The following is an 11,400-nucleotide window of genomic DNA, read 5'->3' on the forward strand; positions in this document are numbered from 1 at the left end:
CACTATTAGTATGTAATAAAAATTAATATATTTACTTAATATTATAATGAAAGAAACAGATTCGGAGAAACGGATATGGATATTCTTTATCATTGGATAGCTTAACGAATTGAATAATAATTGGTCGGAAACTAGGATTATCATATTCGTATCCACTTAGTTTTCGGACCAATTCAGATAATTTTCGGATATGCATTTTCTATAGACAAATACGAACCCGAATCGAATACGGATTTTTGACTATCCATTTACATCCCTACTTGTTGCAAATCTTACAAGATACCTCGGGCATTTTGTGGCAACAGATTCTTGTAAAACCATAGGGGATTCATCAACAACCCTACATAGAGAACAAAAACAAAAGTTCAAAATTTAACTAATTTGTCACGGGTTGCTAGCCTTATCACCAAAGCTTCCATAAAACTTGGATGAACTCAAACTTTCCACAAAATCTTCCAAACCTTCTTTCCAGTGTGACAAAAAGTAGACCTCAAACAACAACTGCCTAGCGCGTTCGTGAAGTTATGGTGTGCTAAGCCCACATTCATGAGGAGGTCTCAAGTTCGAGTTTCTTGGTTTTTACCTTCCCCCTTCCCCCTTCCCCCTTCTATAGGTGCATCCATCTTAAAAAAATATATTTTTTGTTAAGGCCTTAACCACCAATCTTGTATTAATAACACCAGACCAAGACGAGGGACACTATTTCAGAAATAGATTTAGCAACATAACTTGGAAAAGTTGCAAATAGAAGCCCTTCATTCCAACAATTTCCTATCATCAAGTCATTAACATGGGAAAATATATTAGTTGTGACAGTCAGTAGGGAGATAGAAATTCCTCATACTAGGAACCCATTGCTTAATTGAGATCGAAAAAGTAGATAAGCAAGAAACCTGTTGGCATATGAGGCTCTAAAGTAATGGAAGCACTAAGAAAATGCTATCCCAAATAATGAAGCCCTTTTTCTGGACAGTTCAAGGACCTAATAAGGAGGAAGAAGGGAAATATCTAGATTTAATGACCTTTGCCAATGAATTCTGAGGTTGATAAAGTATCACTAGGCTAACTTAACCAATATGGTCCATTTAAAATTTTATTGATAACTTGTCCCCAACCTATCATGACTGTCAAAATTTTGTCTTCTTTGATGAAATAAATGCACCAAATTAAATTCAAGCATATATTAGGGCTATTGCTTGGAGCAACGATAAAAGGTTAAGGTTGCCAAAGCAAATATCTGGGTTCGAGTCTTGATTTTACTACTACCGGATAATGTTGCAGCACAACTTGATTCCTTAGGTTATGTTTGGTAATAAATAAAATAAAATAAAAATTTTAAAATGAAGAGATAGACACGAAATTTTATTATTAATTTTTTTTCGGGCGAGTGGTAGCACTACATATGTATTGCAATTTTATTTTTATTTTCTTTTAATATTAACCATCCATTTAATATTAGATTAATCTAAACCATCTATTAGTTTTTTAAATTGTAACTAATTCCTAGTTTTTAGGGTGGAGAGATGACGGACGTGGTTACTTAACATGTCTAATATATTTTTTATACAAATAAAAAATAAAAATCCAATATAAAGGGACTCCTCCTTCGATTCTGCTGAGAAATCTCAATTCTTTCTCTCTCTCTCTTGCTTTGCTCTCAAAATAGGATGAGGTAAGAAAAAAATCAACATAACTATTTTTAGGCATTGAGCATATGAGAGACTTGGCTACACATATCCAAATACCATGTTTACTATTAATCAGTAGAGAAGGGATTTGGACAGTAAATCTTCCATGTATGGCAGATGACAAATTTGAATTTATAAAGTAAACAAAGCTCTTAAATATCTAGGATTTTATTATTACTTATTGGGTAGATATTATTAACCTATGCGAATTTACCATGGATGCAAATCTTCAGTGAGATTGATAAACAAAACTTCAACTAGACTGGAAAGCGTTGAAAAATGAAGAAGAAAGAAAGAACGGCCTTGAAGAAGAAGCAAGGAGAGAGAGAGGATCGAGATTTTTAAGTGAAATCAAAGGAAGAGTCCACTTATATTGGGATTTTTATTATTTATTTATTTAAATATTAATAATATTAAACAAAGTTGTAACTGTTTACAACTTTGTTAGCAAGATTAACATATTTAATACGTGTCAATCATATCACTTACATGAACATTCACCGGGCTCTAGATGTTTCACATTCCTATTTTTCTACATGTACCGCGACCATTTTACCTTTGTTTTTTTACTATCAAAACATTATCTTAATTTTTTTTCTCAAAAAACCTTTAAAAATATTAAAATAATAAAAATAAATAAAAATAAATTATTTCATTTTTGTGGCTCCACCCAGTAACAAGAAATTCCTTCAACCAGGTAACAGCATAAATTTTTTTCCGGTGGGCCAGGGGAAGGTTTCGAAACAACTTAATCAAAACTCTTTCCAAAATAAAAACACTTGAATCAAAACTCCATCAGGCCTTCATGCGCCCAAACCCCAGAGAGAGTAGAAACCAGCAAAGCCATGGCCTCAAACTCTATCCATCAGAACAATAACAACAATCTTCAAGCTCTTAGCAACTTCTCTCGTTTCATGCAATCTGCTTCCTCCAATTTCTTCTCTATATTCAATTTCAACCTCAGCAGTAACGCCAACACTTGGACGACCTCACCACCGTCTAGTCCACTATCTATTACATCGTCTTCTTCTCCTTCTTCGTCAGTCATTTGTTTGCCTTTTCCATTTGCCGATGCCACGCGGCCACCAATTCCTTCTCTGTCCAATATGGCCGCTGCCTCCTCCGACCAAAATGGTTCCCTTTCATCTTCATCGGCATCGGAAATCGAGGGAGTGTCGCAGGCGTCAGGGTTCCCTTCAACGGTTAGGGTTTCAGGTCTCAATTCAAGCATAAAGGGAGGTGGACCTGCTTTCGTGGGTCAGGTCTTCAGCATGTGTGACTTTTCCGGTACTGGTCTCATGGCCGTCTCAACTCGCCTAGAAATTCCCTTCCTTTCCAAAAGGTCAGTAATCACGATAGATATCTTTCTTCTCTTCTGTAATTCCAGTTTATATATGCAAATGATTCACTGAATCCACTGTAATCGTTGCTAATGGAAGAAAAAAAAGAAAAGAAAAATTGTTACTTTTGTTTGGTACTAATTTATGCCCCCACTCGACATGGGAAGGTGGATATTGGTCTCTGTTTTGGTTGGTTCTGCGTCGGCTTAGTTTCATTGATGTTGCAGTATCTTTTAACTACTCTTACTATTTTAATTTCAAACGTGACGGTGGCAGCCAACATGGGCAAGTGCAAACTGAGCAAAATGTAGTTGGCTTTTGCTCACAAAGTAATTATATCCGATTGAGTACAAACTGTAAAAAATAGGGTGTAATCGGCGCATTAGGCTCCCTAAATTTGTTTACATGAACTTTTGTAATGCATGCCAATTACTGAGCCATGGACTAGACCCATTAACAAAAGATTGAATAGTCAGCTTGCTTTTTATTTAACTGAAGCAAAATTGCCTGTTAGGGTTGAGACTTGAAAACATTTGTTTTACCGTAAGTGCTAAAATCCATTGTTGTCAAGGCGTCACCTAGTCATCTAGGCTCTCTTTGCTGGAAGGGCGCCTTGTTGGTGTTGCCTTGAGTTTTTACCCCCTCCCACTGCCTGGGTTGCCTGGCCGCCTTGACAACCATGCTAAGATCCCATCAACCTTGTTCTTTTCTAAAGAACCTGCCTATCTGAGCTCACCATTCATCCTCAGTCAGGTTTGGATTTCAACCTGGTTATTGCATGAGTCCAATTCAGACTGGGTATTTAGCGGATAGCCATTCAATCGAACCCACGCAATCTGAACACTTCGCCACTTTAATTCTTAAGAGTCAAGTAATATTATCGTTCAGTAACATCGGCATGCTTCCAGTTTATAAGCTGTTTTGACTCCTGAGTAACTACTCTTTTTCTTCTTGGTAGTTGGGTAAGTTCAGATTCCAATTTTTCTTATTTTCTTGGATTCTCTTTGTAACATTTTTTTTCCTTCTTGTTTCTAGGACTCCTCAGTGGATTAAAAATATGTTTGCAATGGTTACCAAGAATGAGAAGGATGGTCCTGTGTTTCGCTTTTTCATGGATTTAGGTGATGCAGGTACTTCATTAGCAAAACCCTTTATGTTTTGTTTTTGTTATATCACCATTATTGTTGGCTAGAAAATGAAAAATATATTACAAAAACCTTTGTCTAATTCTAGGAACTTCAAAATCACTTCTGTTAGCTTCACATTTTTTTTCCTTGAGTTTTCTTGTTTGCTACAATCTTGTCATAGTTTTATGATTGTAAGTTTTTCTTGACAGATTATATTTCTCACAGAAAGACAAGAGTTGCACTCTAACTTAGTGCTTTTTACTAGTTTCATATGTTAAACAGTTGAACATTCCAACTGGTGTTGTGGGTGCTTGTCGTCTGGATTTAGCATACGAACACTTCAAGGTTTGGCTTTATTGTTCTCATGCTTGTTTATCTGTTTTCCTAGTATTTGAGTTACTTCCACATGTTTGTGAGAAATGAGAAGTTCAGCTCATTTTTTAGTTGTTTGTTTCTGTTTTTATGTTTATTCGTTTTTTTAATGTGCAGATGTATGTGCTCTCTAAATTGTCATATTGGTTAACCATGTGTCTCGCAATTTTTTTCCCTTTGCTTTTTGCTAATACGTATTACTCCTTGTATCAGTAGTATCTTGGTATCATAGACTGTTGTTTGGAATATGAGCAGAATACATTCTTAACAGGCTTCTTTTAGTCTATCCAAGATTTGTGTATAAAAATTGGTCTTCATTGAGAAACTTTTAGGGGCTGACTGCACAAAAATGGTGAATTTATAGTGTACTAAAGTTTTTATACAAGCATGGGGTGTTTCTAAGGGGCGTGTGGTGTTAGAAGGCACAAGGAATTAGAGATGTTCCATTGGTTAATCCATGGCCCACTATCATTCTGAGCCCTATAATCAGAAGGTTACATGAAAAGAAGATATTTCGCACATGCAGAACACATTGCCTTCATCAGCAGCTCCATCATTAGGATGCAATCTTTCTGATGTCTATGCAATGGTCCTAAAGGCTGCAACCCAAAAGAATGGAAAATTTTAGGGGATATTTATTTATTTATTTTTATGGCAAAAAGATTGCCACAAGGCCAGTGTGCAGTTTCCCTCTCACATGAATTGTCTTATCATTTTCTCTCGCTTATTATGAAATATGGTACCATATAGAACGAGATGACATGGTTGTGAGATGATGAGGTTCAAGCAGCCATTAAGAATAAGAAAGTTAGTTTTAAGACATGGCAAAGGACTAAGGATGTAGAGGATATAAAAAGGTATAAATTTTCCAGAAATGAAGCTAAGAAGAATGTGGAAAAATTAAGGACTAAGAAATATGAAGATATTTATGACAATATGAGCATGAAGAAAGGGGGAAAATCTATCTATAAGATAGTTAAAATGAGGGAAAAGAATAGTAGAGATCTTGACCATGTTAGATGTATGAATTTTTTTTTTTGCTAGAATTAGATTTATTAAATGTGAAGATGGTAAAATACTAATAGGGGATGAAGTCATTAAAGGGAGATGGAAAAACTATTTTACAACCTACTAAAAGAAGACATTTTGATCAACAATGTCGCAGAAGACAACATTACCCATCAAGACACCACATGTCATAGATATGTATAAAAAAATAGGGTATATGAAGTAAAAGAAGCTTTAAGGACTAAGGAGGATGAAAGTCGACAAGGCACCCGGTCCAGATGAGGTCCCAATAGAAGTTTGGAAGAGCCTAGGAATCTGTTGTTTGTCTTGGCTAACCGAGCTATTTAATAAGCTTATGAGCATAAGGAAAATGATAGATGAATGGAGGAGAAGCATTGTGGTTCTAATTTACAAAAATAAAGGAGATATTCAGATCTGCAATAACTATAGAGGCATAAAACTAATGAATCATATTATAAAATAATGGGAGAGGGTTATTGGAACCTACTTGAGACAAACACACTACTATTATGGAGAATCAATTTGGTTTCATGCGAGGAAGAACCACGACATAAGTTATATACCTACTTATGAGACTCATAGAAAGATTTAGAGATTGCGAGAAGCCAAGAAGGATCTCAATATGGTCTTTATTGACCTAGAAAAAGCATATAACGAAGTCCCTAGAGAGTTAATCTGGAAAGTACTAGAGAAGAGAGGTGTTTCAATCTGTGGACATAATTAAAGTATGTATGATAGTGTGGTGACTATTGTTAGAACTTTGGGGGGGGTTAAACTAGTGAATTCCTAATTACAATTGAGTTACATTACATCAAGGATCAGCTTTGAGCCCTAGGATGCCTTTGCGTTTATCATTGATGATTTAACTAGTGACATTTGAAGATGAGGCTCCTTGATGTATGCTTTTTGCTGATGATAATATTTTGGTGTATGAGACAATAACATGGATTAACGCCAAGTTGGAGTTATGTAGATCAACCTTGAAATCAAAAGGTTTAAAGATAAATAGAACGAAGAAAAGAGTATATGGTGTGTAACTTTGGTTACATTAGGACAAATATAAAGGTGGTGAAAATTGAGGAGAGAGATTATGCAAAGTGATTATTTTAGGTGTCTTGGCTCATCATAAATAAAGAAGGTGATATAGAGGATGATGTTTTATAGGGAGTTAAGTATGATAGATAAAGTGGAGAGGTGTGTCTAGAATGTTGTGTTTTTTATGCATTTCTTTGAAACTTAAAAAGGAAATTTTTATACTGTAGCCATATGATTGACTATGATGTATGGTGCAGAATGTTAGGCAGTTAAGAAAGATCATGTAGATAACCTCAATGTAGCGGAGATAAGGATGTTGAGATGGACGTGTGGCAAAACTAGGGTTCAAATTAGAGCTGATTTGGTAGTGGCTCCAATATATTATAAACTACAAGAAAGTCTTTTAAGGTGGCATGGTCATGTTCAATTGAGGCCTTTGGATGCTCCAGTATGGAGAAGTAATTTGATTCATAGATTGAAGGACCTAAAAGAGCCAGGGGCAGACTTGAAATGTCCTTATGAGAAGTGGTGAGGAAAGACAGGCATAGCTTGGGCCTTGTATTGAGTATGACCTTGAATAGAGCTGATTGGAGGGTAGGGATCAATGTAGCTGACCCCATTTAATTGGGATAAGGCTGAGTTGAGTTGAGAATTTATGAATATAATAGTTATAGAGTTTCAACTTTGTAAAATTAGTTGAAAGTGGATTTGTTATAAATTGTAAACCTTTTGCTATCTAAATTTGAGTTTCTGCTATTTAGTGACATGTGCTATTAGACATGCACCCACAAAGCTAGTAGTAAGATGTCTAAACGGTCTAGAATACACCCCTCATTCAACAAGGAAACAGTAACATGAAAACCTTGATAAACTGATTTGAATCTTCTCTGCTAACATTTTCCTTCAGTTGACTTTTGGAGTGGGATGCAATAGTAGAAAGAGTTCTGTCCTATTCAGTTGGTGCAGAATCTTTTTTCACTTTGATAATATTTAAGTTCTCTACCATTTTGGACCATCAGAAGTGCTTAGTAATCCCATCTTATTGTCACTTTTTATTTAATTGTTTCTCTTCAATCAGATATTTTTTTGGAGGTGAATAAAATTTTCATTGCCAAAAGAGAAGGAAAAAAGGGCTCCTGGGGAGAGGGAATATACAAAGGGCAAGGCCCAGAAGAAAAAACAAAATACAATAACATACCCACACTAAAAAGAGTGCAGGAGGTTCTAAGAGGTGACATTTTAGTCTATTTCTGGGAGAGTCAACACATCTGAAGGGCGTCGCGGACAACTTGCTTTTGACATAAAAAGATGGGTGTCCCAAATCTGCTGAAATGATCTGGAGTTGAGGGCCCATCTACTGAAATGATCTTTTAGTCACATTATTCATGCACATTCGGGACTTTTTCCTCTTTCTTTGTTCTTCTTTTTTTTTTTTTTTTGGGGGGGGGGTGTGGGGTGTGGGGGGATAAAAGCTTTACCTCAGTTTTTGTGTGTGCGCACCTATGACTTTTGGGGGAGTGGAGGGGAGAAGAGGGTTTGGAACTACATTTAAATTGAAAACCTTGGTTTTGAAGCCTTGTTCTGTCTGTTTCTTCTAATCATATTTAGATTGTAGGATGTGCACTTTGATGGACTGTGCAACTGCATGAAATGCATCCTTAAATATTATACTTTCCGTATTTAAACTACATTCCTTGCTTGCACATAATTTTTTGTGTTCAACCCAATGATTGCAGTATTTTCTTTGACTTCTTGGTGTGTAAATGCTCTACAATCAGGGCCTTCATTCCATCATTAATTTGGTTTTTTGACCATGATCACATCACACTGTAGTTTCTTAAAATACAAAACATGACATGTATCTTCACTGGCTTTATCCTTTTCCTTTTACTTGCTTGTCTATTGTAGATTTTGCTCAGTTGGTCCTTTTGATCTAGTTTCAGCGTTGTTTTTCCCTTTCTCTTGCAGGAAAAACCTCACATGTTTGAATTTGTTCCAAATGAAAAGCAGGTGAGATACAGACTTGACTCTTGTTATATGTTTCCATTTCTCTAAAATGATTTGGTGCTCATGCAGGTCAAGGCAGCCAATAAACTTCTTAAGAGAAACCAAGAGAAGAGTAGAAGACGGATCAATGGTGTTCCTGTTTTCACTGCACAAAACTTAGATATTGCAATAGCAACAGCCGATGGAATTAAGTGGTATGCTGTTTTGTAGTTTGGTGTGCATTGTACAAGTTCATATCTACGACAGTTCAGAGGGGGGGGGGGAGAAAAGAAAAAAAGAGTCGAGTGATATATTTGGTTCTGCCTAATTGATACTGTAATTTTCATTCTATTTAAAAAAATTTACCTTGCTAAGGATTTTCTAGTCTTAGTTAAAGACAATTGCTGCTGTTGTCTTATTGAGCAAAAGATCCCTGGTTCATGCCATTTGTGCATGTCAAGTTCTTTTTGTTAAATCATGTTTGTGATTTTAGCAAGAGGTTCTTTGCATCTTCCACATAGACTGGCCTCAACCAACCACATGGAAGGGTGATGTGGTAGTTCTGACCGTTGGATGGATAGGGCATATGCTGGATTTTGATTATCCAAGTGTCAAATTTGAGAGAGAAATTCTGTCATCTAACCCCCCCCCCCTTCGCATTTTCCCTGTATTTTTGGCCATACATTTGTTTTCAACCTTTTTTCAGAGGTGTTATTTTCTTGTTAGGTCCTGCCAATATGGATGCCTTAGGTCTCTGAAAACAAATGCGACTTTAAATAGGGTTGGATGATGAAACAGGATTCATGTAGTCAACCTTGTTTGGTTGGCAAAAGGCTTACTTGATTTGAGTTGTCCTGATAAGTTCACAAAGTTCCATGTTTAACCCAAGAAAAACCTGTTTCTCTCTCTCTCTCTCTTTTTTTTTTTGGGGGGGGGGTGGGGGTGAGGGCGCTATATTTTAAGTGAAACTACTCTTTGACATGGTAAACCATATCTCTTTGATAAAGACATGCTGTGGATAACATGCTTGAAGAATCTATTGACCGGCTTTCCACATTTGATTGTTAACGACTCTTTTTCCCGTTAGGTATACACCATACTTTTTTGATAAAAACATGCTAGACAGCATCCTCGAAGAGTCTGTTGACCAGCATTTCCACACATTAATACAGAATAGACACATGCATCGGCGACAGGATGTAATTGATGACAACTTAGGAGCAGAAGTGGTCGAAGAGAGTGGGGATAGCTTATGGGAGCCTTCGGAGGTACTGAGTCCATTAATTCAGATTTTCTTCCAAAACAAATTAGTAGTTAAAAATGTAGAAGCTGCACAGGAATCCTAATCACACTATTGCTTCCTGCACCACCTTCTAGCTTTTCTGATCTCGGTTGGTGCGCAATTATTTTCTGACAGGTTCAAGATATGCTTGATGAAATGGGCCATCCGGGAATACCTTTAAGTGTCATATCAAAGGCTGCTGAAATGCAGCTTCTTTACACTGTTGACAAAGTACTCTTGGGAAATAGGTGGTTGCGGAAAGCCACTGGTATTCAACCAAAATTTCCATATATGGTTGACTCATTTGAAGAAAGGTACAGCGTGCCATTTTCAGCATTATGCAATGATGTAAGAGTACTTTAGGCCTTTTCAAGATTCCCCAAATTGGGCCAATCCACGAGTCAACATGTTTATTTCACCGGTAACTCTGAGGATTTGCATGTTAAAGGTGTGCCTGCAGAGTAAACCTTGTTCGCCCCTGTGCTCTGGGTACAAATTCTTGCTGGGATTCAAGACTTTATGAACTCATTTTCATTTTCACAGCTTTAGAGTTTGACAAGAGTCTTCATATAATCAATTTGTGGATGACTTGTATCTTGTTCCATTCCTTCTATGCCATGTTCATGAGGAAGATGGGTGCCTGCAGGAGTGCAGCTTCTTTTATGCGCGCAAGAGACGATGTCAATCACGGGCAGCGATGGCAGCTTAACAGTTCAGAACTCGATAGAAACACTCCAGATAGTCAAGACAAGCATACTGGGTGTAAAGACTTTAGGTTTCCTTTTGGGGATTGGTTTGGAAATCCATGGTCAAAACAGCAGATGTCAGATAACCAGATGAAAACTGATTCAAGGTGCCACTAGATTGTTGGGATATTTGTTCAGATATACTATTTAACATATGTTGTGGAGACTTTCTTTTGCTAATTTTAAGTCATTGTTTTTCTTTTTCACAGAAGGGAAGGCTCAAATAGGGAATGTGTTGTGCAAGATTCTCTGCTGAATCCTCTTCTTCCAAAGATAACAATGGTTGGCATCTCAACAGGGGGAGAGGCAGGGCAGATGAGTAGAGATAGCTTGAAGAGGACAATGGAGGAACTGACACGTGAAATGGAGCAGACTGGTCAGAAAAGCAGCACTGAACTTAGAAGTGAAGATAGGGATCCCCTATTCGTGGCAAATGTTGGTGATCTTGGCATGGCTAAGACGAGCTCCGGTAGAGGGGTACATGGGGCAAACTACTGACAAGCCTGTCGGCAAGTCTGTCAAAGATGTAAATTAGATTTAAGAATACATAATAAAGGATTATGTATTCTTCGGGGATTATCACCATTGCAAATTTTGATGGGAGGAGAATGCATTAGTTCAGGATTGTGTTACTAACTTGTGTTTTATTCCCTTCTAGTTTGTCCGATCAGTGTTAGAAAGGGAAGTCAATTCCTCAGCAGTGTAGGTTGATCAACCTCTCGCTGATCTCTCCTCTTGTAGTATTGGTTAAATATTTATGTAAATTAGAAAGCAGGTTTGAGTTTTTGTGCTGTA

At 36.9% G+C, this 11,400-nt stretch overlaps 1 protein-coding gene across 2 annotated transcripts; it reads left to right on the plus strand.

The window, feature by feature from the left end:
- The first annotated feature begins 2,457 nt into the window (after nt 1-2,457).
- Nucleotides 2,458-11,400, plus strand: LOC122062132. Of its 2 annotated transcripts, XM_042625797.1 has the most exons (9): nt 2,459-3,030; nt 4,064-4,158; nt 4,421-4,500; nt 8,560-8,601; nt 8,668-8,792; nt 9,665-9,845; nt 9,995-10,173; nt 10,506-10,712; nt 10,815-11,400. In XM_042625797.1, the coding sequence occupies exons 1-9, from the start codon at nt 2,534-2,536 to the stop codon at nt 11,101-11,103; spliced, it is 1,695 nt and encodes a 564-aa protein (XP_042481731.1). In that variant the 5' UTR covers nt 2,459-2,533; the 3' UTR covers nt 11,104-11,400. The 2 variants fall into 2 exon arrangements, with proteins under 2 accessions (XP_042481732.1, XP_042481731.1); XM_042625798.1 differs by lacking the exon at nt 10,815-11,400 and having other exon boundaries at nt 2,458-3,030; nt 10,514-10,701.

Source organism: Macadamia integrifolia, chromosome 14, assembly GCF_013358625.1.
Source record: "Macadamia integrifolia cultivar HAES 741 chromosome 14, SCU_Mint_v3, whole genome shotgun sequence".
NCBI classification, from domain to species: domain Eukaryota; kingdom Viridiplantae; phylum Streptophyta; class Magnoliopsida; order Proteales; family Proteaceae; genus Macadamia; species Macadamia integrifolia.

Excerpts from the sequence above, each read along its gene's own strand:
- LOC122062132 (XM_042625797.1), top strand. The coding sequence starts at position 2,534 with ATGGCCTCAAACTCTATCCATCAGAACAATAACAACAATCTTCAAGCT. Across the intron at positions 8,602-8,667 it reads TTGTTCCAAATGAAAAGCAG|GTCAAGGCAGCCAATAAACT; the intron begins GTGAGATACAGA and ends GTGCTCATGCAG. Across the intron at positions 9,846-9,994 it reads GCTTATGGGAGCCTTCGGAG|GTTCAAGATATGCTTGATGA; the intron begins GTACTGAGTCCA and ends ATTTTCTGACAG.